Below are 24,825 nucleotides of genomic sequence, written 5' to 3' on the forward strand. Positions count from 1 at the left end.
AGAGGCAGTCAGGTTTTGATTTTTTATCTGTTGGTATTTGATAGAGTCCATGATGCCATGTATCCAAACAAGATGTCTAGGACCTCTGGCAGAAAAACAGCCCCACAACATTAAAGATCCAGCACCACATTTAACCGTGGCCATGAGGTACTTTTCCATATGGCTACCTCTCTGTGTGCGCCAAACCCATCTCTGGTGTTTGCTGCCAAAAAGCTCTGTTTTTGTATTATCTGACCATAGAATCCGGTCCCATTTTAAGTTCCAGTGTCTGGCAAACTGAAGACGCTCGAGTTTGTTGTTGGATGAGAACAGAGGCTTTTTTTTTTTCTTGAAACAGTCCCAAACAACTTGTGGTGATGTAGGTGGCGTCTGATTGTAGTATTAGAGACTTTCTGACCCCAAGACCCAAATAATTTCTGCAATGCTACAAATGTGATCCTTGGAGAATTTTTGGCCACTTGAACCATCCTCCTCACCGTGCTTGGAGACAATATAGACGCACATGCTCTTCCAGGCCGATTTGTAACATCTCCAGTTGATTGGAACTTCTTAATTATTGCCCTGATGGTGGAAATGGGTATTTTCAATGCTTTAGATGTTTTCTTTTAGCCACTTCCCATTTTGTGAAGCTCAACAACCTTTTGCACACCATAACTTTATTCTTTGGTCTTATCCATTCTGATGGATGATTAAGGGAATTTGACTTGTGTATTGTCATATTTATACCCCTGTGAAAAAGGAAGTCATGGCTGAACAATTTCATGTTCCTAGTCACCCAGGTGTACAAAAACATGTAAAATATGAATGGGAATATACTTCAGTTTTATAAAAACAATAAAGCCATGCTATATTGTGAATATAGTCGCAGCCTAAAGAATTATAGGCACAGCTGTGTCATATATTCACAATACACTGTAGCACAACCTCTTATACCTTTGCTTGCATTTTTTTTTAAATTTTATTTAATGATAAATTAATTGATTAAAATTACTTTAAAATTACTTTTATTTTAATATTGCTAAAATGTATATATTAACTTCATTATATATGCTGTCGGTTATTCTGCTCTCTGTTAAGTTTTGGCCTTTGAAATCACAGGTACCTGCGGCAGTTGCCGATCTCCTCCTCTCAACCTGCTCAGACTCTTCTGGAGGAAGGAGTGGATCTCGCTCTTTTCTACGGAGCTGGTCAGATCCAGAGAGGTCAAAGATCGTGCGTTTTCATCGCAGCGTGTACGTGAGAATGTGAACGCCACCACTGGAGTCTGCTGCCTCTGAGACAGATAATTTAAGAGCGTCTGCCATATTGCTCGATCCTACCAAAACAAGAGGAGGATACTGGTAAAACTGATGCATCTGTGGATAGATTGAGGTGTTAACTATTGGCAGGAAATTACCTCATGAAAGAGAGGTGCAAAGACACTGACCTGACTGGCTGTTGTGTTCTGTGATGCGTTCTTCGTGCCAAAAGATTGTGCATGTTTACTTGTACGTTCCTTCTTGGCCTCCACTGCAGCATAGTAGCTATATAGTACATTGTTTGAATGTAAAAGTCCATTTATAATGTAAATCAAGAACTACTGCTATACTGTAATGACCCTTTCTCTTAGAATTTAACTGCCTGTTTTCATTGATGTAGCTTTAAGACTTCTACAGTGGCAAGAAAAAGTATGTGAACCCTTTGGAATTACCTGCATTTATGTATAAATTTGTTTTAAAATCTGGTTTGATCTTCATCTCAGTTACAATAATGAACAAACTCAATCTGTTTTAACTAGTAACACACACATTATTGTATTGTTCTTGTACTTCTTGAATACAACATTTAAACATTCACAGTGTAGGTTGGACAAATTATGTGAAACTTAGGGTAATGGCATTAACAAAAGCTAATTAGCATCAGGAGTTGGCAAACCTGGCATCCAATTAACAAGATTGGAGGTGTGAGTTAGAGCTACTTTGACTTATAAAAAGCACTCAAACATTTTGAGTTTGCTATTCACAAGAAGCATCCACTGACGTGGACCATGCCTCGCAAAAAAGGTATCTCAGAAGACATGCGATCAAGAATTGCTGCTTTGCATAAAGCTGGAAAAGGCTACAAAGTTATCTGGAAGAGCTTAGATATTCATCTGTATATGGTTGGACAAATTGTGTATAAATGGAGACGATTTAGAACTGTGGCTACTCTCCCTAGAAGTGGCCGTCCAGCCAGGATGAATCAAAGGGCACACCGCAGAATACTCAATGAGGTAAAAAAAGAACCCTTGAGTGACAGCTAAAGACCTGAAGGAAAAATTGGAACTGGTTAACATCTCTGTTCATGAGTCTACTATACAGAAAACATTAAACAGGCATGGTGTCCATGGCAGAACACCACAAAGGAAGCCGCTGCTTTCCAACTTGGTTTGGGAAAAACACAAAGCACTATATATAGCGTAAAAAGGGCAACGCATAACAACATGAAAACATCATCCCAACGGTGAAGTATGGTGGAGGGAGCATCATGATTTGGGGCTGCTTTGCTGCTTCGGGGCCTGGACTACTTGCCATCATTGAGGGAAAAATAAAAAAAATCAAGATATCCTACAGGATAATGTCAGCTGAAGCTCAGTAGAAGTTGAGTGATGCAGCAGGATGCTGTGGAATGACCTCAAGAGAGCCGTTCACACCAGACATCCTATTAATATGGCTGAGCTAAAGCAGTTCTGTAAGGAAGAATGGTCCAAAATTCCTTCGGAACGTTGTGCAGGTCTAATACGCAGCTACTGGAAACGCTTGGTTGAGGTTATTGCAACCAAAGAAGGATCGACAAGTTTTTAAATCCAAGGGTACACTTACTTTTTCCACAGCACTGTGAATGTTTAATGGGATGTGTTCAATCAAGACATGAAAGATTATAATTTGTGTGTTGTTAGCTTAAGCACATTGTGTTTGTCTATTCTTGTGACTTCGATGAAGATGATTTCACATTTTATGACCAATTAATGCAGAAAAACAGCTAATTCTTGCCACTGTATGTGTTGCTTTATCACATCACTCTGGTTAAGAGACAGTGTGAAACATCTCTAATTAATGAGAAATGTATTCTACCTGTGGCTTAACTTACCCTTTGGTGATGAAGTTTCCTGTGGCATCCAGCAACAGAAAGAGCTCTTTCTGAGTCTTGGTGCTGTTGCCTGTGTAGAGATAATGTTCTAGAGGGATGGGCCTTTTAACAGTGCTGATCACATAGATGGGCCGCTTTTTCATACGACTGACGATAGAGAGAGCAAAGAGAACAGAGAAGTGTAAAACTCCACAATCTACACAAAGCATTGTAAAATTATTTTTGTGTTCTTGGTTTAATGGGCTGTCCAGTACTGAATAGCTTTGATAAGACACACACCCGATCCATTCACTGAACTCCACAGAGTTGGGCACTGTGGCACTTAGCAGAATGATGCTAACATGCTCCGGCAACATTATGAGCACTTCCTCCCACACCACACCTCTCTGAGGAAACCAGACAAAGTCCATTCATATGAGAAATGACAGCAGTGAAGAGAAAAAATATAACTGAAATACATTCAAATAAAGAGAGTTCATCACCTCTGCATCATTGATGTAATGAACCTCATCGAAAATTACCCACTCCAGGTCCCGAATGACCTCTGATCCATTGTAGAGCATAGACCTGTTAGGAGGAAGACAGACTGATTGACATCGCCTTTTAATGGATAACGAAATAACTATAATGTAAAGCCGTTTTAACATAGTGACCTTAAAATCTCTGTAGTCATGATCAGGCAAGAGGCTTCTGGGTTCAGCTGCACATCTCCAGTCAAAAGCCCCACATCACCAAATGTGTTCTTGAAGTCTCGGAACTTCTGATTGGACAAGGCCTTAATGGGGGATGTGTAGATCGTCCTATCAGGAAGAATAACCATGTTAGGACATTCTGAAGAAATGTATGACACAGTGGACTTTTTGAACACAACTGAGTTTCATTAGTCCAACACAAGTTTAGCAACAAAACATAAATAATTACATCATTAATTAGACTAATTTGGCCTATTAATTTCTTATCTGTAGAATAAATTTGTTCTCAAATGACATATTCCTCTAAACTAAGTTTAAAATTGTCAAAAAAATATTTTAATTTTGCCATACAAAGCCACAAAATGTCCACCTCATTATTTTCAGGTAACTTTATAACAATACATAACGCAAATTAGTATTTCTAAAGATTCTTATGTGTGTGTGTGTGTGTGTGTATATACATATATATATATATATATATATATATATATATATATATATATATATATATATATATATATATATACATACACAGTTATGCTCAAAAGTTTGCACACCCTGGGAGAAATTGTGAAATTTTGGCATTGATTTTGAAAATATGTCTTTTATTTAAGGACAGTGATCACATGAAGCAATTTATCATCACATAGTTGTTTGGCTCCTTTTTAAATCATAATGATAACAGAAATCACCCAAATGGCCCTTGAATGTTTGGCCTTGTTACAGACAAACAAGGTGACACACACAGGTTTAAATGGCAATTAAAGTTTAATTTCCCACACCTGTGGCTTTTTAAATTGCAATTAGTGTCTGTGTATAAATAGTCATGGAGTTTGTTAGCTCTCATGTGGATGCACTGAGCAGGCTAGATACTGAGCCATGGGGAGCAGAAAAGAACTGTCAAAAGACCTGCGTAACAAGGTAAAGGAACTTTAGAAAGATGGAAAAAGATATAAAAAGATATCCAAAGCCTTGAAAATGGCAGTCAGTACTGTTCAATCACTTATTAAGAAGTGGAAAATTCAGGGATCTCTTAATACCAAGCCAAGGTCAGGTAGACCAAGAAAGATTTCAGCCAAAACTGCCAGAAGAATTGTTCGGGATACAAATAGAAACCCACAGGTAACCTCAGGAGAAATACAGGCTGCTCTGGAAAAAGACGGTGTGGTTGTTTCAAGGAGCACAATACGAGGATACTTGAACAAAAATGAGCTGCATGGTCGAGTTGCCAGAAAGAAGCCTTTACTGCACCAATGCCACAAAAAACACCTTGACACGCCTCACAGCTTCTGGCACACTGTAATTTGGAGTGACGAGACCAAAATAGAGCTTGTCTGGAGAGGGGTCAACGAGGCCTATAGTGAAAAGAATACCATCCCCACTGTGAAGCATGGTGGTGGCTCACTGATGTTTTGGGGAAGTGTGAGCTCTAAAGGCACGGAGAATCTCAGAAAATACTGGCAGACAATTTGCATTCTTCTGCACGAAAGCTGCACATGGGACGCTCTTGGACTTTCCAGCATGACAATGACCCTAAGCACAAGGCCAAATTGACCCTCCAGTGGTTACGGCAGAAAATGTTGAAGGTTCTGGAGTGGCCATCACAGTCTCCTGACCTTAATATCATCGAGCCACTCTGGGGAGATCTCAAACGTGCGGTTCATGCAAGATGACCAAAGACTTTGCATGACCTGGAGGCATTTTGCCAAGATGAATGGGCAGCTATACCACCTGCAAGAATTTGGGGCCTCATAAACAACTATTACAAAAGACTGCACGCTGTCATTGATGCTAAAGGGGGCAATACACAGTATTAAGAACTAAGGGTATGCAGACTTTTGAACAGGTCATTTCATTTTTTCCTTTTTTGCCATGTTTTGTTTTATGATTGTGCCATTCTGTTATAACTTACAGTTGAATATGAATCCCATAAGAAATAAAAGAAATGTGTTTTGCCTGCTTACTCATGTTTTCTTTAAAAATGGTACATATATTACCAATTCTCCAATTTTTTTCCCCATTCTGATGGTTGATGTGAACATTAACTGAAGCTCCTGACCCGTATCTGCATGATTTTATGTACTGCACTGCTGCCACACGATTGGCTGATTAGATAAATCGCATGGATGATTGTTGGTGCCAGATGGGCTGGTTTGAGTATTTCTGTAACTGCTGATCTCCTGGGATTTTCACGCACAACAGTCTCTAGAATTTACACAGAATGGTAAAACAAAAACATCCAGTGAGCGACAGTTCTGCGGATGGAAACGTCTTGTTGATGAGAGAGGTCAACAGAGAATGGCCAGACTGGTTTGAACTGACAAAGTCTACGGTAACTCAGATAACCACTCTGTACAATTGTGGTGAGGAGAATATAATCTCAGAATGCTATTCTAAGATGCAGGTTGGCGCTGTTTTGGCGGCACGAGGGGGACCTACACAATATTTGGCAGGTGGTTTTAATGTTGTGGCTGATCGGTGTGTAAATATATATATATATATATATATATATATATATATATATATATATATATATATATATATATATATAAGGTACTGATACAGATTTCCCTATTCAATTTGATTACGATTAGATTCAATATCGATTCAAATGGGTATATTTCAGTTATAATGTAACATGTTTTTTTGTTTAATTACACAATATGTACTATTTACAGGTACTTACAGGTATTGATTTGTTGAACACGTGTTAAAAACCGGCACTGTCTCTTTAAGAAAACCGGCAGTTCTGTAAAGAGGGTCTCTAAATGAGCGCATGTTAACGAGACAGACTCCAGTGACTTTATCTCATCCCTGCTATGCGTGATTAGAATTAAATGTTTATTTTTTGTTGTTTTTGGTCAACTACTGACTGTAGAGAATAGAAAGGGTATTAAAAGAGACATTATTAAATGACAAATGGGTTAAGTGGATCTCGCTGCTGAATATACCACCACTATAATACACAATCACTGGTGAGTGAAATCTAAACATTTACCAGTCAGACACATATATACATTTTTAGTCACATAGCTCAAAATTTGGTTGCAATTGCAAGTCATTTCCTTTCATTGTAGAGGGTTGCGAATAGAGTAAAAGATCTATCTTGGGATTTAAGAATTGATATCGAGATCGTTCAAATGAAGATCGCAATGCATTGGAAAATCAATATTTTTACCAACCCCTAATGTATATATAATCTGTCTGTCTGTCTATCTATCTAGTCCAAGTTTAATTTTCATACATTAAAAGCTAAATACAATAAATCTGTATTAAATACAAATTTCTATAGGTGGCATTTCAAATGCTGATTATCAGTTTTATCTATTGTTTCTGGAATTGTGTATATGATAACATGCTTATGGGTAATTCATACTGAAAAATTTAACTTACAGCAGTTTCATGAATTTCTTTGACTTTCAGTCTGTTTAATTCTACTTCCTTATATTCAAATTCAAATTATTACTCTGCATCCTGTTTGCAACCAGGATTAACACACACTCACACACACACACACACCTGGTCATGTGCTTCTGGGAGAGTGCGATGGCATATTCAGCCACCACAGTTTTGCCGGCTGAGGTGTGAGCCGCTACAAACACAGAGTCATGAGCTTCAAGACGGAGAATAGCCTGCTTCTGAAACACATCCAGCTCAAAGGGATACTGACAAAGAGAGCAAAAAAAAAAAATTTAAAAAAAGAATAATAAAGAAATGTAAACATTTTTTTTTTCTGGAAACAAAACAAAACAAAAAACACTGCACTTGTTTTTGTTCAACTATGACAATGGTGCCTAATTAGACATGTTTCTAACAATATCTCTGTAAAACTGGTTTTACACATTTTTTTTAAGTAACTTTTGCTTTTAATGTCATCTTTTAAATACGTAATCAGATTTCTTGTTTTTGTGAACTGACACAGCTCATGTGCACAACTGCAACCTTGCAAGTAAACAATGCAATTTTTGATCTTTAAAGAGATAGTTTATGATAATCCTCTCATCATTTGCTCACTATCATGTCATCTTAAACTCGCATGACTTTCTATCTTCTGTAGAACACAAACAAATGTATGATGTTTTTGTCCATACATTCTAAGCCACTTGAGTCTAAACCTTTCAAGCTCCAAAAATTACATAGAGGCAGCATAAATGTAATCCATACGACTCCAGTGGTTTAATCTATGTCTTCTGAAGTGATATAATAGATTTTGGGTGAGAACAGACCAAAATGTTACTCTTTTATTACTGTACATCTTGCCATTCGAGTCTCTAGGCAGGATCATGATTTCAAGCTCGATTACTCTTCCTAGTGCTTGACGCCTGTGCAGAACACTAGATGGCACTATAGGAAGTGTAATCAAGCTTGAAATCATGATCGCCAAGGAGACTGCAATGGCAAGTTGTACCGTAAAAAAGGAGTTACATTTTGGTCTGTTCTCACCCAAAACCAATTGGATCACCTCAGAAGACATTGATTAAACCACTGGAGTTCTATGGATTACTTCTCTGCTGACTTTATATCCTATTTGGAGCTTCAAAGTTCTGGTCACCATTCATTTGCATTGTATGAACCTACAGAGCTGAAATATTCTTCTAAAAATCTTTGTGTTCTGCAGAAGAAAGAAAGTCATATACATCTTAGATGGCATGAGGGTGAGTAAATGATCAGAGAATTGTCAATTTTGGAGCTTGAAAGTTTTGGACCCCATTGACTTACATTGTATGGACAAAACACATAATTCGTCCTTCAAAATATCTTTGTTTACGTTCCGCAGAAGAAAGTCATACGAGACGGCATAAGTAAATGATAAGAGAATTATCATTTTTGGGTGAACTGTCTGTGATGAGGAGGAGGGCATGACCGGGCCGTGAAGGTGCACGGCCGGCGCTGAGTCAACTAATCAGCAGGAGAGGGAGATAAAGGGGAGCCGGAGACACCAGTTCGAGAGAGACACATGCGGCCGCTGTGTGTGTTTATGTTTGTTTTATGTTGTTTTAAGTTTAGTTTATGTCATTTAAGTTTACGTTGACTGTTCTGCCGGTTCCCGCCTCCTCCTTGCCCATCCCTTACCTGTTACACTGGTACCAAAACCCAGGAAGGAGGAGGGATGCGCTGTCATGGAGTCCTCACCGCTGCCATCTGCCAGGGGAGGAGCCGTGGCCGTCCGCCTGGAGAGGAACAGCTGTCATTCGCCAGAGGGCGGAGGAGTGGTTGAGGACCAGGCGGCAGCGTGTCTGGGGACCGGCAAGCAATTTTTTCTCTCTCGCTCCTCTCTCTCTCTCTGTGTGTCTCTCCCGCTCGCCCTTTCCCTCTCCCCTCTCACTCCCCTCGTCTCTCCCCAGGTTCCCAGGAGCGGGCTGGACCATCGGCTGGTGTAACAGCTGGAAGGGCAGCGTCTCCCCTCCAGAGATGATGGCGGGGGGGAGTAGTGATGAGGAGGAGGGTGTGGATGGGCCGTGAGGGTGCACGGCTGGCGCTGAGTCAACTAATCAGCTGGAGAGGGAGATAAAGGGGAGCCGGAGATGCCAGTTCGAGAGAGACAGCTGCCGCTGTGTGTGTTTATGTTTGTTTTATGTTGTTTTAAGTTTAGTTTATAACATTTAAATTTACGTTGACTGTTCTGCTGGTTCCCGCCTCCTCCTTGCCCATCCCTTACCCATTACACTGGTACCAAAACCCAGGAAGGAGGAGGGATGCGCTGTCATGGAGTCCTCATCGCTGTCGTCTGCCAGGGGAGGAGCCGCGGCCGTCCGCCCGGGGAGGAATGGCTGTCATTGGTTGTGGTTGAGGACCAGGCGACAGCATGTCCGGGGACTGGCAAGCAAGTTTTTCTCTCTCACTCCTCTCTCTCTCTCTGTGTCTCTCCCGCTCGCCCTTTCCCTCTCCCTTCTCACTCCCCTCGTCTCTCCCCAGGTTCCCAGGAGCGGGCGGGACCGTCGGCTGGTGAAACAGCCGGAAGGGCAGCATCTCCCCTCCAGAGATCGGGGGTGGGGGGAGTAGGCCAGTCTGGATGGCACTCCGGCGGGGGAGGAGTCTGACGAGGAGGAGGGTGTGGCTGGGCCGTAAGGGTGCACGGCTGGCGCTGAGTCAACCAATCAGCTGGAGAGGGAGATAAAGGGGAACCAGAAACGCCAGTTCGAGAGAGACAGCTGCCGCTGCGTGTGTGTTTAGGTTTGTTTTATGTTGTTTTAAGTTTAGTTTATGTCATTAAAGTTTACGTTGACTGTTCTGCCGGTTCCCGCCTCCTCCTTACCCATCCCTTACCCGTTACACTGTCCCTTTCAGTTCTGTCTGCAACACTCCAGTTGGGTCAGTGGCAATACCTTAAAGGCTGGATCAGGGATGCGTTTGTAGAAGTCATTACAGGGTGAGGTGACATCCACTGGAATTGCCCATTTTTTATTGTCTCCCTTCTCCTCACCCTGTGTTTTTTTCTTTTGTTCAGTCACACCAACCATGTTTGCTGGAGGCTGAGAAGGAGAGACAGATGAATCCTGAAAAAAAAAAAAAGATGTTTAATTATACAAGATATGCCAACTTTTGCCAAAAGCTACTGAGTTCAAAAAGAGCTTCTTGACAAAACAAACAGAAAAAGAATTCGGTAATTATCTTGCTAAGAATTGTTTATCAAAATCATGCATACTTTAATTCCCAGGTCCTCCAGGCTGTTGCTTCTGGGAAGTTTAACGGTCTCCTCTTTTTGTGAATTTCCCTCTTTTTCCTCTGGCAGAGTGTCAACGACATCATCAAACGTTGACAAGAGCGACAGCAAGTTCACCTCACCCTTCATGGTTTTGGCTTCTAATGGCACATAGAGGAACAATTTTGGATAGTACTGCACAACCCAAAGGGGGGATAAAGACATGGTACACATATGGAAAGTAATAATGAAATCAGACCTTTCTCACTAAAATCCATACCAGCCTTCAGTCCAGGAGGAACAGTCAACAAATCTAATATGAGAAAAAAGCCACCACGGTTTTTTCACTAGACAAAGAACCATACTGTGACAATGACGATCAAGACAGATCACATACCTTTCTCAAAGTCAATGTCCTCTTCCATTTCTGACTTATTTTTTATCTGCTCTAATGTCAGTTCTTCCATTCCAGCTGTTGAACAGTCAGCAGAGTTAAAAAACAGGGACATTTCTATACTGATACTTGTGATATTTTTTATTAGTAACACTTAACAATAAGGTTCCATTCGTTAACATTAGTTAATGCATTAGGTATCAAACAATTAACAAAATATTTATGGCATTTATAAAATATATGTTAATGTTAGTTAATCAAAACACAATTGTTCATTGTTAGTTCATAGTGCATTAACTAATGTTAACAAATACAACTTTTGATTTTTAAAATGTATTACTATATGTTGAAATTAACATTAACTATGATTTACAAATGCTCTAAAAGTATTGATCATTGTTAGCTCATGTTAACTAATGGAACCTTATTGTAAAGTCTTACCTTTTTATCAAAATATGAGCTACAGTACCTGGCAAAAATGGGTAGTTTGTATTACTCCCTCTAAGGCTCTCTGATGGAGGTCCTGGCTGTCTTTGTAATGAGAGTGAATTCTTCGCAGATAACCCTGTGTCCTCTAATAACACCTGACAGAATGACAGACAACAACATTAAACAGTATACATTATAAAATACATGACCTACTTTTTAAAAATGTTTATAATGTGGCTAATGACTCTGAGGCTATGATGTCCTTGCACACATTAAAAAAAAAACTTTAAAGGTGATGTGTGTCATTTTGGTGCCACTAGCAGCACCAAACTAGCACAAATAATGGCTGTTTTCAAACAGCTTTCCTGAGTAACCCCCCGTCTGCCATTGAGTAAAAAACAGATAGTCCCGCCCCAAACAAATGCCATTGGTTTACTCAATGTTACTGTGTCGGGCTGCAAAAACAAGCAGAGGAATTTTTGATAGCGCCACAGAGCCACTTTTGGGGGAAAACAACAGATGAATGGTTTACAACACATAGTTGTTTCTGCATATTAAGATGGGATAGGAGAAACACAAATCATCTTTACAGCGGGATGAGAAAGTCTTAAAGGGATAGTTCACCCAAAAATGAAAATTCTCTCATCATTTATTCACCCTCATGCCATCCCAGGTGTGTATGACTTTCGTTCTTCTGCAGAACACAAATGAAGATTTTTAGAAGAATATTTCAGCTCTGTAGGTCCATACAATGCAAGTGAATGGTGACCAGACCTTTGAAGCTTCAAAAAGTCCATAAAAGTAATCAATACGACTCCAGTGGTTTAATCCATATCTTCAGAAGTGATCCAGTTGGATTTGGGTGAGAACATACCAAAATATAACTCCATTTTCACTGTAATTGAGCTTGAATCATGATCGTGCCTAGAGACTGCAATGGCAAGATGAACAGTAAAAAAGTAGTTATATTATGGTCTGTTTCTCACCCACATTTATCATATCGCATCAGAAGACCACTGGAGTCTGATGGATTACTTTTATGCTGCCTTTATATCCTTTTTGAAGCTTCAAAGGTCTGGACCATTCACTTGCATTGTATGGACCTACAGAGCTGAAATATTCTTCTAAATATCTTCGTTTGTGTTTTGCAGAAGAATGAAAATCGTACACATCTGGGATGGCATGAGGGTGAGTAAATGATAAGAGAATTTACATTTTTGGGTGAACTATCCTTTAAAACATTGAACTAATTACACACACCACCTTTAAAGAGACCACAAGGACTCTTTGTTAGTCCAAGCTGTACTAGACTGCATTTCCAGAGTTACAGATGCTTTCCCACATTACCTCAGTAAAATCCAGCAGCATCCCGGTGGTGGGGTCTCTGACTACAGACAGACCAGAGTGCAGTGGAGACAGAGAGCAGTGCAGAAGAGAATCCACTTCTCTATTTCTCTTACTAATCCTGAGAGACAAATTCCAAGAGCCACAATTGATCAAGCATAAGAATGTGACATGTTTGACAATAGAAAGGTGCCGTTTCTGAACATTTAGAGTTTCCTACTTGAGGAACTTGTTGAAGGCGTCATCCACATCATGTATGGGGAGCCAAGCAGGATCTCTGAGAAAACGCTTCTCAACCTCTGTTTTCAGATCCAGACAGGTGGGGGGTAGCCCATGGGGCAGCTGAAAAGATGGCCAAAATATTACAAACTGACATATAATATAAATATCAAGTAGAATATGTTTTAAATATGCATATTTTAGCTAACATGAGCCAACAATGAACTAACTCATAAACCACACATAATATTTTCAGTATAATTGAATGATGTACTGTGCTCTGTGGAGGCAGGGGTTTATTCTTGGGCAGTGGGTGTGTGATGAGCTCAAATCTCCCAGAGCAGCCCATCTCCAGCAGAGACAGGGGCAAATCATCTGGACCCACTGGGGGCAAATCTACAAACGGCAGGAACAACAGTACATCAGTGCCACTGGAATAACAGTCAGGCCAGAATGAAACTAGCATGCACATATTTAAAAGATATAAATTATTGTCATATTGAGTTTGACAATGAAGTTGCTGAGCTGGCTGTCATATTAGCGATTAAAACAACAGAAAGCAGCTGAGATCCTGTACTAATGGCCGGTCATACCACCTTTAGTGAGTCAAACAGGCACAAACCGAATTGCAAATTTCAAAGCAAACTATTACTTATGTTATATATTTTCATACCTATTCTGTCCATTTCACTCTCTGCAGTTCTTCAGTATCACAGTGAAATTTCAGTTCAGGAGGAAGCTGCGCACAATTACAGCGACGGAAGATGTTTATTTTTATTTTATTTTAACACTTTGTTCTTGATAATATCGTGGTCAGTTTGTTACATTTGAGGTTAATTTTTTTAAGTAAACTTTTATTACACAATGCAGACAAATACAGATCACCAAATTTTGTAATTTAATTTTTGAAGCCGTTCAGCCCGTCGGATAACATCAGATGACGTCATATTAGTGCGTCAAGCGAGCCACTCATTCCCAGAAACTGATCATATGAATATAAGGTAATTTCATACAAAGTGCTGCTTTTAATCTATGAAGCGCATTTTATTGAATGAACGTTTATTAAAAGCCAGTTGGAACGGAATCATAACATCCTGATAACAAATTCCTTCTCATTGATTGGTGTCGATTCATTGATTTTCACGGTTTACATTACATTTATTATCGTCGTGTACGACTTTCATTTGTATGCAGTGTTTGAAGATGGCACAGGCTACATCTAAAACATATTGCTATTGTTTTTCTGCATAGAGATCCAGTGAGATGGCGATATTTCCCAGTTCACTGACAGATGAGGAAGAAGCACTGCAGAAGAAATATGCCAAGTTAAAGAAAAAGGTGAAATCTGGTACCATGTTTACTATACCAGTTGACATTTACTATATATATTGTAGTTATGGTTATTACTAGGCTATACTGCTGGGTTCGAGTCCACCTTAGTCGAGTCCGAGTCTTTAAACAATCGAGACTGAGTCCAAAAGGGGCCGAGTCGGACTCAAGGCCAGGTTACAACAGGCCGAGTCGAGTCAGAGTCTTTAAACAATTGAGTTGGGGCCGAGTCAGACTTAAGACCGAGTCCATAACAGACTGAGTCCGAGTCGAGTCAGAGTTTTTAAACAATCGAGTCGAGTCCGAATCCAAAAGGGGCCAAGTCGGACTCAAGACCGAGTCATAACGGGCCGAGTTGAGTCCGAGTCTTTAAACAATCGGAGTTGAGTCCGAGTCCAGAAGGGGCCGAGTCGGACACAAGACCGAGTCATAACAGGCCGAGTCGAGTCCGAGTCTTTAAACAATTGAGTCGAGTCCAGTCAAAAAGGGGCCGAGTCGGACTCAAGACCGGGTCCATAACAGGCTGAGTCCGAGTCGAGTCCGAGTCCAAAAGGGGCCGAGTCGGACTCAAGACCGAGTCCATAACAGGCTGAGTCTGAGTCAAGTCCGAGTCTTTAAACAATCAAGTCGAGTCTGAGTCCAAAAAGGGACGAGTCGGACACAAGACCGAGTCATAACAGGCTGAGTCCGAGTGGACTCCGAGTCTTTAAACAATCGAGTCCGAGTCCAGAATGGGCAGAGTCCGAATTTTTAAACAATCGAGTCTGAATCCAAAAGGGGCCGAGTCGGACTCAAGACCAAGTCATAACGGGCCGAGTAGAGTCCGAGTCGTTAAACAATCGAGTCGAGTCCAAGTCCAAAAGGGGCCGAGTCGGACTCAAGACCGAGTCCAAGTCGAGTCCGAGCCTTTAAACAATCAATTCGAGTCCGAGTCCAAAAGGGGCCGAGTCGGACACAAGACTGAGTCATAACAGGCTGAGTCCGAGTCGAGTCCGAGTCTTTAAACAATCGAGTCGAGTTCGAGTCCAGAAGGGGCAGAGTCGGACTCAAGACTGAGTCCATAACAGGCCGAGTCCGAGTCTTTAAACAATCGAGTTGAGTCCGCGTCCAAAAGGGGCACAGTCGGACTCAAGACCGAGTCCATAACAGGCAGAGTCCAAGTCTTTAAACAATCGAGTCCAAGTCCAAAAGGGGCCGAGTCGGACTCAAGACCAAGTCCATAACAGGCTGAGTCCGAGTCGAGTCCGAGTCTTTAAACAATCGAGTTGAGTCCGCATCCAAAAGGGGCACAGTCGGACTCAAGACCGAGTCCATAACAGGCTGAGTCCGAGTCGAGTCCGAGTCTTTAAACAATCGAGTCCGAGTCCAAAAGGGGCAGAGTCGGACTCAAGACCGAGTCCATAACAGGCCGAGTCCGAGTCGAGTCCAAGTCTTTAAACAATCGAGTCCGAGTCCAAAAGGGGCAGAGTCAGACTCAAGACCAAGTCCTTAACAGGCAGAGTCCGTGTCGAGTCTGAGTCTTTAAACAATCGAGTCCAAAAAGGGGCAGAGTCTGACTCAAGACAGTCCAAATGAATCTGTTCATGAATCTGAATAAACATTGTAACTGTAAACTCAACATCAATATTTTAAGCTTTTTTTACTTTCACAACTAAGAAAAACATTTGTCAATATAAATGTAACAAAAACACCTCAAAAACATATTTTATGATTAGTTTCCAGCTGAACAGACTTCAAAGTGGTTTCAGAATGAAAGCATATGCTTTAGGTGTATGAAGACAAAACACAATTCTTATTGCATTTCAATTATTTGTTGCTTTTTCTCCTCCACTCAAACATAGACTAAAGAAAGTGAAAGCTGTGTTAGTCATTAAAACCAGAGTTATTATTGTTTCAAATTTTTATTTAGTTTTTATTTCTACTTCATTTGCACTCACACATAGAAACACACATTCCAAGTTTTCTGAAGCGATATGATCACTTTATAATGACAGAATTTTCTTTTTGGGTGAACTTTTGGGTGTAACAGCAAGATTTAGGTGAGGAAAGCAGTTTCATTGTTGCCCACGGCAGGCAAAGGCACAAAAGAAAATCAAACTGACAGTATTCGAATAGTGTTTTTACTAGTCGAGTATTTAAAGCTGAACGAGTACTCGATTAATCAGTTACTCGTGCACATCCGTAGTGGCTACATCTACATCTTGGCTACATGTTGTCTTTTTAATCACTAACAGCAGCATGTAAACATTCCATATTACCATACATGCATTATTGTCTATTCTCTTTTCTGTTTTGCAGAAAAAGGCCCTATTGGCTCTAAAGAAACAGAGCTCCACCAATCAGACGAGTCAGACTGGACTGAAGCGCAGTAAGTCAATCTCTGGAAATTTTCCAGATGTTCCTGAAATATGTTTGCATGAAACTGATGCCCTTCAAATGACCTCTCTCTCCGAAAAGCCTTGTCAGATCAGCCGGTGGTGGACACGGCGACAGCGACAGAGCAGGCGAAAATGCTTATCAAGTCTGGAGCGATCAGTGCCATCAAATCAGAAAACAAGAATTCCGGCTTCAAGCGCTCTAGAACACTTGAGGGGAAACTAAAGGCAAAAGACCTTGTTCACCTCATTATTACTTTAGTAGTAAACTGTTTGCACTGTTGTTGTTGTCAGTGAACTTCATATTTATGAAGTATATTCATATTTCCATTCATTAGTATGCAAATGGATAGGTGAAGCATGATCAGGTTGACATTTGCTTTTCAACTTTTGCATAAAGTTAACCTTGTAATTCCTTTTTTCCTAGGATCCAGAGAAAGGTCCTGCCCCAGCGTTCCTGCCATTTCAGAGGAGTGTCTCCACAGATGAGGAACCTCCCGATGTAAAGTTGGTTTATACTGTAGAAATAAACCACCGGAGGCATTTTTCAACAGTTCTTAGGCACTGTTCTAATCACGCCTTTGAGGCTTACTGCTTTATAAAGTAGTGGCAATGGCAATAAGATAAAATACACCTATGTACAATAAATAATTACATTTAGTAATAATACTAATCACAATAAAGAATTCCTCCAGCATATAAAATAGTTCATTAACCAAACTGTTGGCTGTTGTGCTTGACTAGTCTTGACTGTGCACATCATTTTGTTGTATCTTCTCTCTGCAGTCTGGTAAACGAGTCCAAAGGAAATCGCTGTATGAATGGTGAGACTGCCAAGCTCAGTATAGAAAATAATACTGTAAACACATGCAAATTTTTCTTGCAGTCATAGTTCAGACTGTTTTTTTCTCTGTCCTCTCATAGTTTTGTTACTGGAGATCGTTCTCGTGAGGATGAAGGAGGAATGTCATCGAGTCGAGATGTTGAGCGCGAGCGGGAGCAAGAGATGGACTGGGAGAAGGATCGTGACAGAGAACGGGACAGAGAGAGAGACCGTGAAAGAGGCCGGGACAAAGAACGCGAACGTGATCGGGACAGGAGCCGCGACAGAGAAAGAGACAGGGACAGAGATCAAAATCGAGATCGAGAAAGGGATGGGCCCTACAGACGTAAGTTAATCTGTGCAGCAATACACTGTTTAATATTTGTTACTGATGTTGAAAAGTAGTTCACCCAAAAATGAGAATCCTGTCATTATATAATCACCCTCATTTTGTTCCAAAACTGCATGTTGTTATTTTTACAGTGGAACCCAAAAGGTGACATTTGAAAGAATGTACATGTTCCTCTTTTTCATACGGTGACTGGAAATAGTGACCATGTCTGCTAAGCTCCATAAAAGTTGTCCATGCACCTCGTGTGCAGTATTCTAAGTCCTCTGAAGCCATATGATAGCTTTGTATGGAGCTTTGTGTTATTCACTGCAAATCTTCCTCTTTGCTGTGGCTCACCTTTAGGAAAATTCAGTCTGACGTGCCGTGTTCGGTTGCGACACATCTAATGATTTTTGGTGTCAGTGACGTGATGCGACTAAAGGAGCCATATGTAAATTGAAAGTGAGCGCGATTTAGATCAGAGGGTAGTGCTGAAAAATCAAAATATCTTATTGCAATTATTTTGAAAAATATTGTGATTATTGATGCTGACTACCACCCCTGGAGTCGCGAGTTCGAATCCAGGGCGTGCTGAGTGACTCCAGCCAGGTCTCCTAAGCAACCAAATTGGCCTGGTTGCTAGGGAGGGTAGTCACATGGGGTAACCGCTATGTGGTCACGATGAGTGGTTCTCGCTCTCAATGGGGCACGTGGTAAGTTGTGCATGGATTGCAGAGGGTAGCATGAGCCTCCACATGCTGTGAGTCTCCACGGTGTCATGCACAACGAGCCATGTGATAAAATGCTTAGAATTGTCCTCCGCCACCCGGATTGAGGTGAGTAACCGCACCACCACGAGGACCTACTAAGTAGTGGGAATTACAAATTGGGAGAAAAAATAAAAAAATAAAATATTGTGATTGCGATCTGAACTGCAATATGTAAAATAAAAAAACGCATAAGTGATTCCTTTTAACCAAATTTAAACCATGTTTTGCCAACTGGAAATACTGTTCTAGAAAGGATATTAACACTTGTGTCCTCTCTAAAAGAACCAAACTAAATAAATAAAATATTGAAACACAGAGGGAAAAAACATCAAAATCACACTGCATCTGTCTGCTGTGAAAAACTGAAGTTTCTCTTGTTTGTAGTTGAGTTGACAACAGTCTTTTAATGCAATGAAATGCTCTCTTATTGCTTTCTGTCCACAAAAACCCAGTGTCATGAGGTTATTTTAGATTTGTATAGTAAATTATAGAGGCCAAACATATGTGAAATTATGCGAATGTGCAATTTACAAAATTGTCAATATAATGCGCTCAGCGCATGTTAGCACACTCGACCTAACACTTGGGGCACCTGATAGATACAATTTGTGTGTATCGAGCACAGAACCACTCTAAACCAATGAAAACACATGTGTAATTCACTGACCCCCTTTACATGTAAAGTAATAGTTCAGCCAAAAATTAAAATTCTCTCATCAATTACTCACCCTCATATCATCCCAGATGTGTATAACTTTCTTTCTTCAGCAGAACACAATCGAATATTTTTAGAAGAATATCTGAGCTCTGTAGGTCCATGGTACTCTATAGGCAAGTGAATGGTGACCAGAAATCTGAAGGTGCAAAAAGCAGATAAAAACAGCATAAAAGTAATCGATAAGACTCCAGTGGTTAAATCAATATCTTCTGAAGCAATATGATAGGTCGTGTGAGAAACAGATCAACATTTAAGTCCTTTTTAACTATAAATCTCCACTTTCACTTTCAGATGTGAAAGTGAAGCTAAACAGGCACCACATGTGACTTTCAGATGTGAAAGTAAAAGTGGAGATTGATATTGACCTGTTTCTCACCCACACCTATCATATTGCTTCTGAAGATATGGATTTAACAACTGGAGTCTTGTGGATTACTTTTATGCAACCTTTATGTGCTTTTTGGACATTCAAAGTTTTGGTCACCATTCACTTGCATGGTATGAACCTACAGAGCTGAAATATTCTTCTAAAAATCTTTGTTGTGTTAAGCAGAAGAAAGTCATACATATTTGGGATGGCATGAGGGTGAGTAAATGATGTGAGAACTTTCATTTTTGGGTGAACTATCCCTTAAAGAAGGCACTACACATTACAGACAAAACAATAAACAGCACATTAAGATGATATATTTAATTAAATTACTGCCCATGCGGTTTGATAATCCCGCTGGGTCGTATTGTGATACCAGTTTTAGTTCGATTAATCATTCAGCTATAGCAAATGGGAAGATTATTTCAGGATAATGACTGAAATTTATTTTTCAGTTGTTTTTCACATAAAGCTACCGTGTGGCTTCAGAATACTTGGATTACAACACATGAGTCATATGGACATAGGTGTATTACAGACTGGGCCAATGGGGCCAGTGCAACGTCTCGCGGCCCATCGACTTTGAAAACAGATGTTTATATACGCTTGAAAAGGTGGGCCCCACAGCTTATAAAAGGCCCCCTCAATAGGGCCCTGTGACTACGAGGGTCCCTAGCCCTCATATAGGACCCTTTTGCCTTCGTTTATAATTAAATTTTTGAGCCACTCTTTAACCCTTTAATGCTGCACGTATCATATTTTATACAAGACTTTCTAAATCCTCTACATCATCAACATGAGCAAAACTTAGCTGAAAACCCGGTTGTATGCAATGCACTAGAAGTCTACTGCCTCCTGGTGGAATTTTCCATGCTCTTCTGGAAGTAGAAGACCTTGTAATATAATTTCCAAAAAGGCTACCTTCATATTGTGATGCACTCATCTTTTTGATGTGAAATTTTTGCTGAATTTGATAAAGTAAAATTATTATCAATAACGTTTATATTGTTACTGATATTTCAAAATTAGTATTTACTGAATTAAAGCAACATGTGCTTGCTTACAAATTTCATATGTTTGGCTTTATAGGGTTGAGCTTTATGCTTTGTTTGAAAAGTGCTGTCAAACAAAAACATTTGTAACAAATAATAACTGGGCTTAGGTGGTTGGGAAAAAGTAGACAATGATTTTTTTTATTTTGTGTGGTACAAAAGTCTGATTATATCTAGATACATAAAGTTTGTTGATACAGACTATAATGTTGGTTTGACAAAACCTTGTCTGAAAGTTTAAAATACTTTTAAATTCTTCAAGTTAGAAATGTTTACAGCAGTTACAGTAAGAGAAAGAAAGAAAGAAGAGAGCATCTTAAAGCTGATTAAAGGGCTTGTGTATAGGTTTTGAAAGCTGAAGTTTGAAATCACGAACATTCAAAAACAGACGTTTAGCTTATTTGAACATTCTGTCAATGTGATGTAGTCTAGGGGATTTTGGCTTAAACGATGACTTCACAAGGCTTTTTTGATAGAAGAATAATAATGGTAGGCAAGCTGTAAGGTCGTTCCAAAAGGAATTTACAATAAAATGACCAAATGACCACTATTTTTGAGCCCCACACCATTCAGCCCTTCGAAGCTCTCACATTGGAGGGGAAAGTCGTTGAAGGAAAGAGGGTTTAGGGATGATCACTTCTAAATGGAACACACCATAATTCAGATGAGTTAGAAAAGATATCACAGCGTGAGCTAGAACTGCCTAAACTCTGCCAAGTTTCACCAAACCCATGCATAGATGCTGTAGGTGCCTATTTGTTAAATTCTTCAATATTAAAAGTGTTTGATGAAGTTAACATATTTCATAATGTATTACTGCCCCTTTAAATATATGCACATGTACACATTTAATACACATTTTGTCACATTCTTGTTTTTTGTATGCATTATTTGTAGTATTTACATTGAGTTTGCATTGGTACTGTCTCTTTAAGAACAGTTCAGCGAACGTTTCGGTTGAGCGGTTTCTTTACCACATCCGTGCTGTGTGTTTGAATAAATCTGTATTTAAAGGAAATAAAATCAATGAAAATGTATTTTGCATGGATCTCAACTAGATAATTGGACCAGTGGGGCCCTAAAAGAAAATTGGCCCCGGGGCCCTTGCTAGTCATAATCCGCCCCTGCATATGGATTACTTTTATGGTAATTTGTTTGAAGATTGACAGCCAGGATCACTATGATCTGTGAGCATTCTTCACAGTTCTCCATGGAAAAAACAATAGCATGCGGTTTTTGAACGACACAAGGGTGAGAAAGTAATGACAGAATTTTCATTTTCGAATGGAAAATCTGAAGTCCTAAATATCTTCTTTAATGCTGTACAGGTTCAGACTCGTATCCGGAGCGCAGAGGCATGCGGAAGGGAAACACAGTGTACGTTTACGGCACAGGTTTAGTGGAGGAAAGCGTGCGCTCTGCCTTTGCTCAGCATGGCAACATTATCGACCTTTCAATGGACTCTTTACGCAAGTAGGATTCATTTTCATCCTTTTTTGCGATTTGGAAAAGGTCTCATTGACTAGAGGAGGTAATAGGACCATACAATTTTCACACCATTTTTACCCCTTTTGTCCTTGTCACTTACCAGCTGTGCCTTTGTTACCTTTGAAAAGATGGAGTCAGCAGACCAGGCCGTGGCAGAGGTGAGTATTTCAACCACCTGTTACAAACTCCAAAAGGGCCCATATTCTACACATTCACTGCCATCTTTATCAAAGGAATATTACAGGTTAAACACAACACATTTTTCTTTAATCAACACTAGTTCTTGCAGTTTGTGGAAACATTTTCTGTGGTAATCGAGAGGGTAAGTTGTAATTAACCTGGAATATGCATTTAATTTACTCCGACCCTAAATGTCCTTGTTTTTCAACTCTTTCTCTGCTCTCAGTTGAATGGCACTACAGTGGGTGATGTCAACATCAAAGTCAGCATTGCCAGGAAGCAGCCCATGCTTGATGCTGCCACAGGGAAATCTGTCTGGGCTTCTCTGGGTAAATAAGTACATTTCACAGGAAGAAACTGTCAAACAGGCTGAGTGTTTCACCCTTGACTAACCTGTTTCTATTTTTGTCTGCTTTTCTATTCCTTCTCTTTCTTCGTCTTCTACATCACAGCTGTGCAGAACAGTGCCAAGGGCTCATACAGGGACAAACGGAGCCAAGTGGTCTACAGCGAAGATTTATTTTGAAATCACAGTTAGCAACATGTATAAACTAGCTAAGCTGGTAGAAAACCAGCATTAGCTTTTTGGCTATATACAGCAGGCCTTTTGTTTTTCATTGAATTGGGACAATAAGTAAATCTGTTACTTTTCAAAAGCATGATCGGCTGTTGAGTTTTGAAGTAATTAAAGGTATTGGGAGTACTCAACAAACTGTTTGTAGCTAGACATTTAACTCAGTCATGGCTTATGTTGTTGCGTTCAATAAATAAATCAATAAACTTTTCCATTAGCTTGTGTGGGGCAACATTTAACAATAAGGTCAATCTGAAAAGCCTGTTATGTGCTGTGGTCTTTCAGAGTCTTGCAAACTATAATCCTCTTTTTTCTCAGTTTTTACTAGCTTCAGCAGGCAAATCTGAACACTAGCTTTTGAGTGTGCTCATTTACAGGAGAGCTCTGCTTACCCCTATCAGTGCAGAGCATTAGTTGGCATTGATCAAATGAGCTGTAGGTCAGACCTGCTGTGCTCTGGTTTTGCCGCAAGCGTATATATACTAATACTGTGGCATGCATTATTATGTAAGTAGACTGGCTTGTTATTACAATAACAAGCAATAACATTATATCAGATTGAGTGGGATCCCACAACTGTCTTAAAGGATAGTTCATCCAAAAATGAAAATTCTCTCATCATTTACTCACCCTCATGCCATCCCAGATGTGAATGGTTGCTGGAACTTTGAAGGTCCAAAAAGCACATAAAGGCAGCATAAAAGCAATCCATACGACTCCAGTGGTTAAATCCTTTTTTACTATAAATTCTCCTCCCTGCCCAGTAGGTGGCGATATGCATGAAGAATTTGAATCGCCAAAAACAAAAGAATATGAAAGTGGTAGATTTATAGTAAAAAAAGGACTTAAATATTGATTTGTTTCTCACCCACACCTATCATATTGCTTCCGAAGACATGGATTTAACCACTGGAATCGTATGGATTACTTTTATGGTGCCTTTATAAGCTTTTTAGAGCTTCACATTTCTGGTCACCATTCACTTGCGTTGTATGAACCTACAGAGCTGAAATATTCTTCTAAAAATCTTTGTGTTCAGCAGAAGAAAGAAAGTCATACACATCTGGGATGCATGAGGGTGTGTAAATGATGAGATAATGTTTTTATTTTTGGGTGAACTATCCCTTTAAGTCTGTGACTACTGTAGGTTTGTTGGGAAATAGATCCGTTTTAATTTGTGCTGAGTTTGTCCATGAAATATAATTGATCATATTAGACCAAAGAGTTTAATTATGGGATAAAATGGTAAAAGAAACATTCTTCATGACAAAGTGATTCAGATGTAGTTTGAAGTTCTAGTTTTAGTATGCTTAACCAGAGACAGTATAAGGAGAGGAAGACGGGCCACATAAAAATGAATGGGGAAAAATCGTAACACCTAATTCCCAGCTGTAGGAAATTAAATCCTGCCCTTCAGTTAAAAGAACCAGTTGCTTTTTTGGGTTGCCATCATCTGGCATTTATCTCAACTGTGCAAATGCGCATTAGCTGGACCATGCTGAAAAATACTGTCTTTTAGTCTGATTTTAGCTGTATGATTTTATTTTTGTCAGAATTTGACTTTGTGAATAGATTTGGAGATTTTAGGTCTTTCCTTATTCAAGTTGCTGAACTTGTATATCTTGAAAATAGCTGTCAAGATGACAGTCAGGTGAATTTTACCAATGTTGAAATTAGGGCTGTAGATATAATGCGTTAATGCAGTGCGATTAATTATATGAAAAATGATATACTCGAATGCAATTAATGTCCCCGGACCGTAATATAGAAAATTCCTAGCTTGAAGTACCACCTGTTTTCAGCAGGGAGCAGTAAGAGAAACTCCAGTTGTACAGGTAACTTGCAGCTGTACAGACAACAAACTACACTCTTGACAACGCATTCTTACATTCAAACAGCTAGACAGAGAGCAATTCTGAATGCAGGGATCTAGACACGTTTTTCAAGTTTCAAACTACGTTTAACTTGACACAAACTTAAAAATGC

General features: G+C 39.8%; 2 protein-coding genes across 2 annotated transcripts in view; one reads left to right on the top strand and one right to left on the bottom strand.

Annotated features, from left to right (window-relative positions):
* LOC127424934 (helicase SKI2W-like) overlaps positions 1 to 13,601 on the bottom strand; it is a 30,393-nt gene extending 16,792 nt beyond the window's left edge. Inside the window, exons 1-16 of the mRNA XM_051670500.1 lie at positions 13,503 to 13,601; positions 13,104 to 13,225; positions 12,831 to 12,952; positions 12,614 to 12,731; positions 11,307 to 11,421; positions 10,841 to 10,915; positions 10,703 to 10,756; positions 10,447 to 10,604; positions 10,127 to 10,297; positions 7,320 to 7,465; positions 3,762 to 3,908; positions 3,591 to 3,675; positions 3,388 to 3,494; positions 3,109 to 3,255; positions 1,427 to 1,523; positions 1,103 to 1,315 (exon numbers count right to left, since the gene is read on the bottom strand). Of these exons, the coding sequence (XP_051526460.1) occupies positions 1,103 to 1,315; positions 1,427 to 1,523; positions 3,109 to 3,255; positions 3,388 to 3,494; positions 3,591 to 3,675; positions 3,762 to 3,908; positions 7,320 to 7,465; positions 10,127 to 10,297; positions 10,447 to 10,604; positions 10,703 to 10,756; positions 10,841 to 10,915; positions 11,307 to 11,421; positions 12,614 to 12,731; positions 12,831 to 12,952; positions 13,104 to 13,225; positions 13,503 to 13,515 (1,890 nt within the window). The 5' untranslated portion in view covers positions 13,516 to 13,601. The remainder of the gene's footprint in view (positions 1 to 1,102; positions 1,316 to 1,426; positions 1,524 to 3,108; positions 3,256 to 3,387; positions 3,495 to 3,590; positions 3,676 to 3,761; positions 3,909 to 7,319; positions 7,466 to 10,126; positions 10,298 to 10,446; positions 10,605 to 10,702; positions 10,757 to 10,840; positions 10,916 to 11,306; positions 11,422 to 12,613; positions 12,732 to 12,830; positions 12,953 to 13,103; positions 13,226 to 13,502) is intronic.
* Positions 13,602 to 13,701: 100 nt separating this feature from the next.
* On the top strand, positions 13,702 to 23,056 carry LOC127424936 (negative elongation factor E-like). Its single transcript, XM_051670503.1, has 11 exons — positions 13,702 to 13,830; positions 14,081 to 14,167; positions 16,457 to 16,526; positions 16,616 to 16,761; positions 16,961 to 17,035; positions 17,320 to 17,357; positions 17,458 to 17,702; positions 21,926 to 22,070; positions 22,189 to 22,243; positions 22,492 to 22,594; positions 22,718 to 23,056. The coding sequence occupies exons 2-11, from the start codon at positions 14,093 to 14,095 to the stop codon at positions 22,789 to 22,791; spliced, it is 1,026 nt and encodes a 341-aa protein (XP_051526463.1). The 5' UTR covers positions 13,702 to 13,830; positions 14,081 to 14,092; the 3' UTR covers positions 22,792 to 23,056.
* The last annotated feature ends 1,769 nt before the right edge of the window (positions 23,057 to 24,825 follow it).

The sequence above is a fragment of the Myxocyprinus asiaticus genome, chromosome 34 (genome assembly GCF_019703515.2).
Source record: "Myxocyprinus asiaticus isolate MX2 ecotype Aquarium Trade chromosome 34, UBuf_Myxa_2, whole genome shotgun sequence".
Taxonomy (NCBI): domain Eukaryota; kingdom Metazoa; phylum Chordata; class Actinopteri; order Cypriniformes; family Catostomidae; genus Myxocyprinus; species Myxocyprinus asiaticus.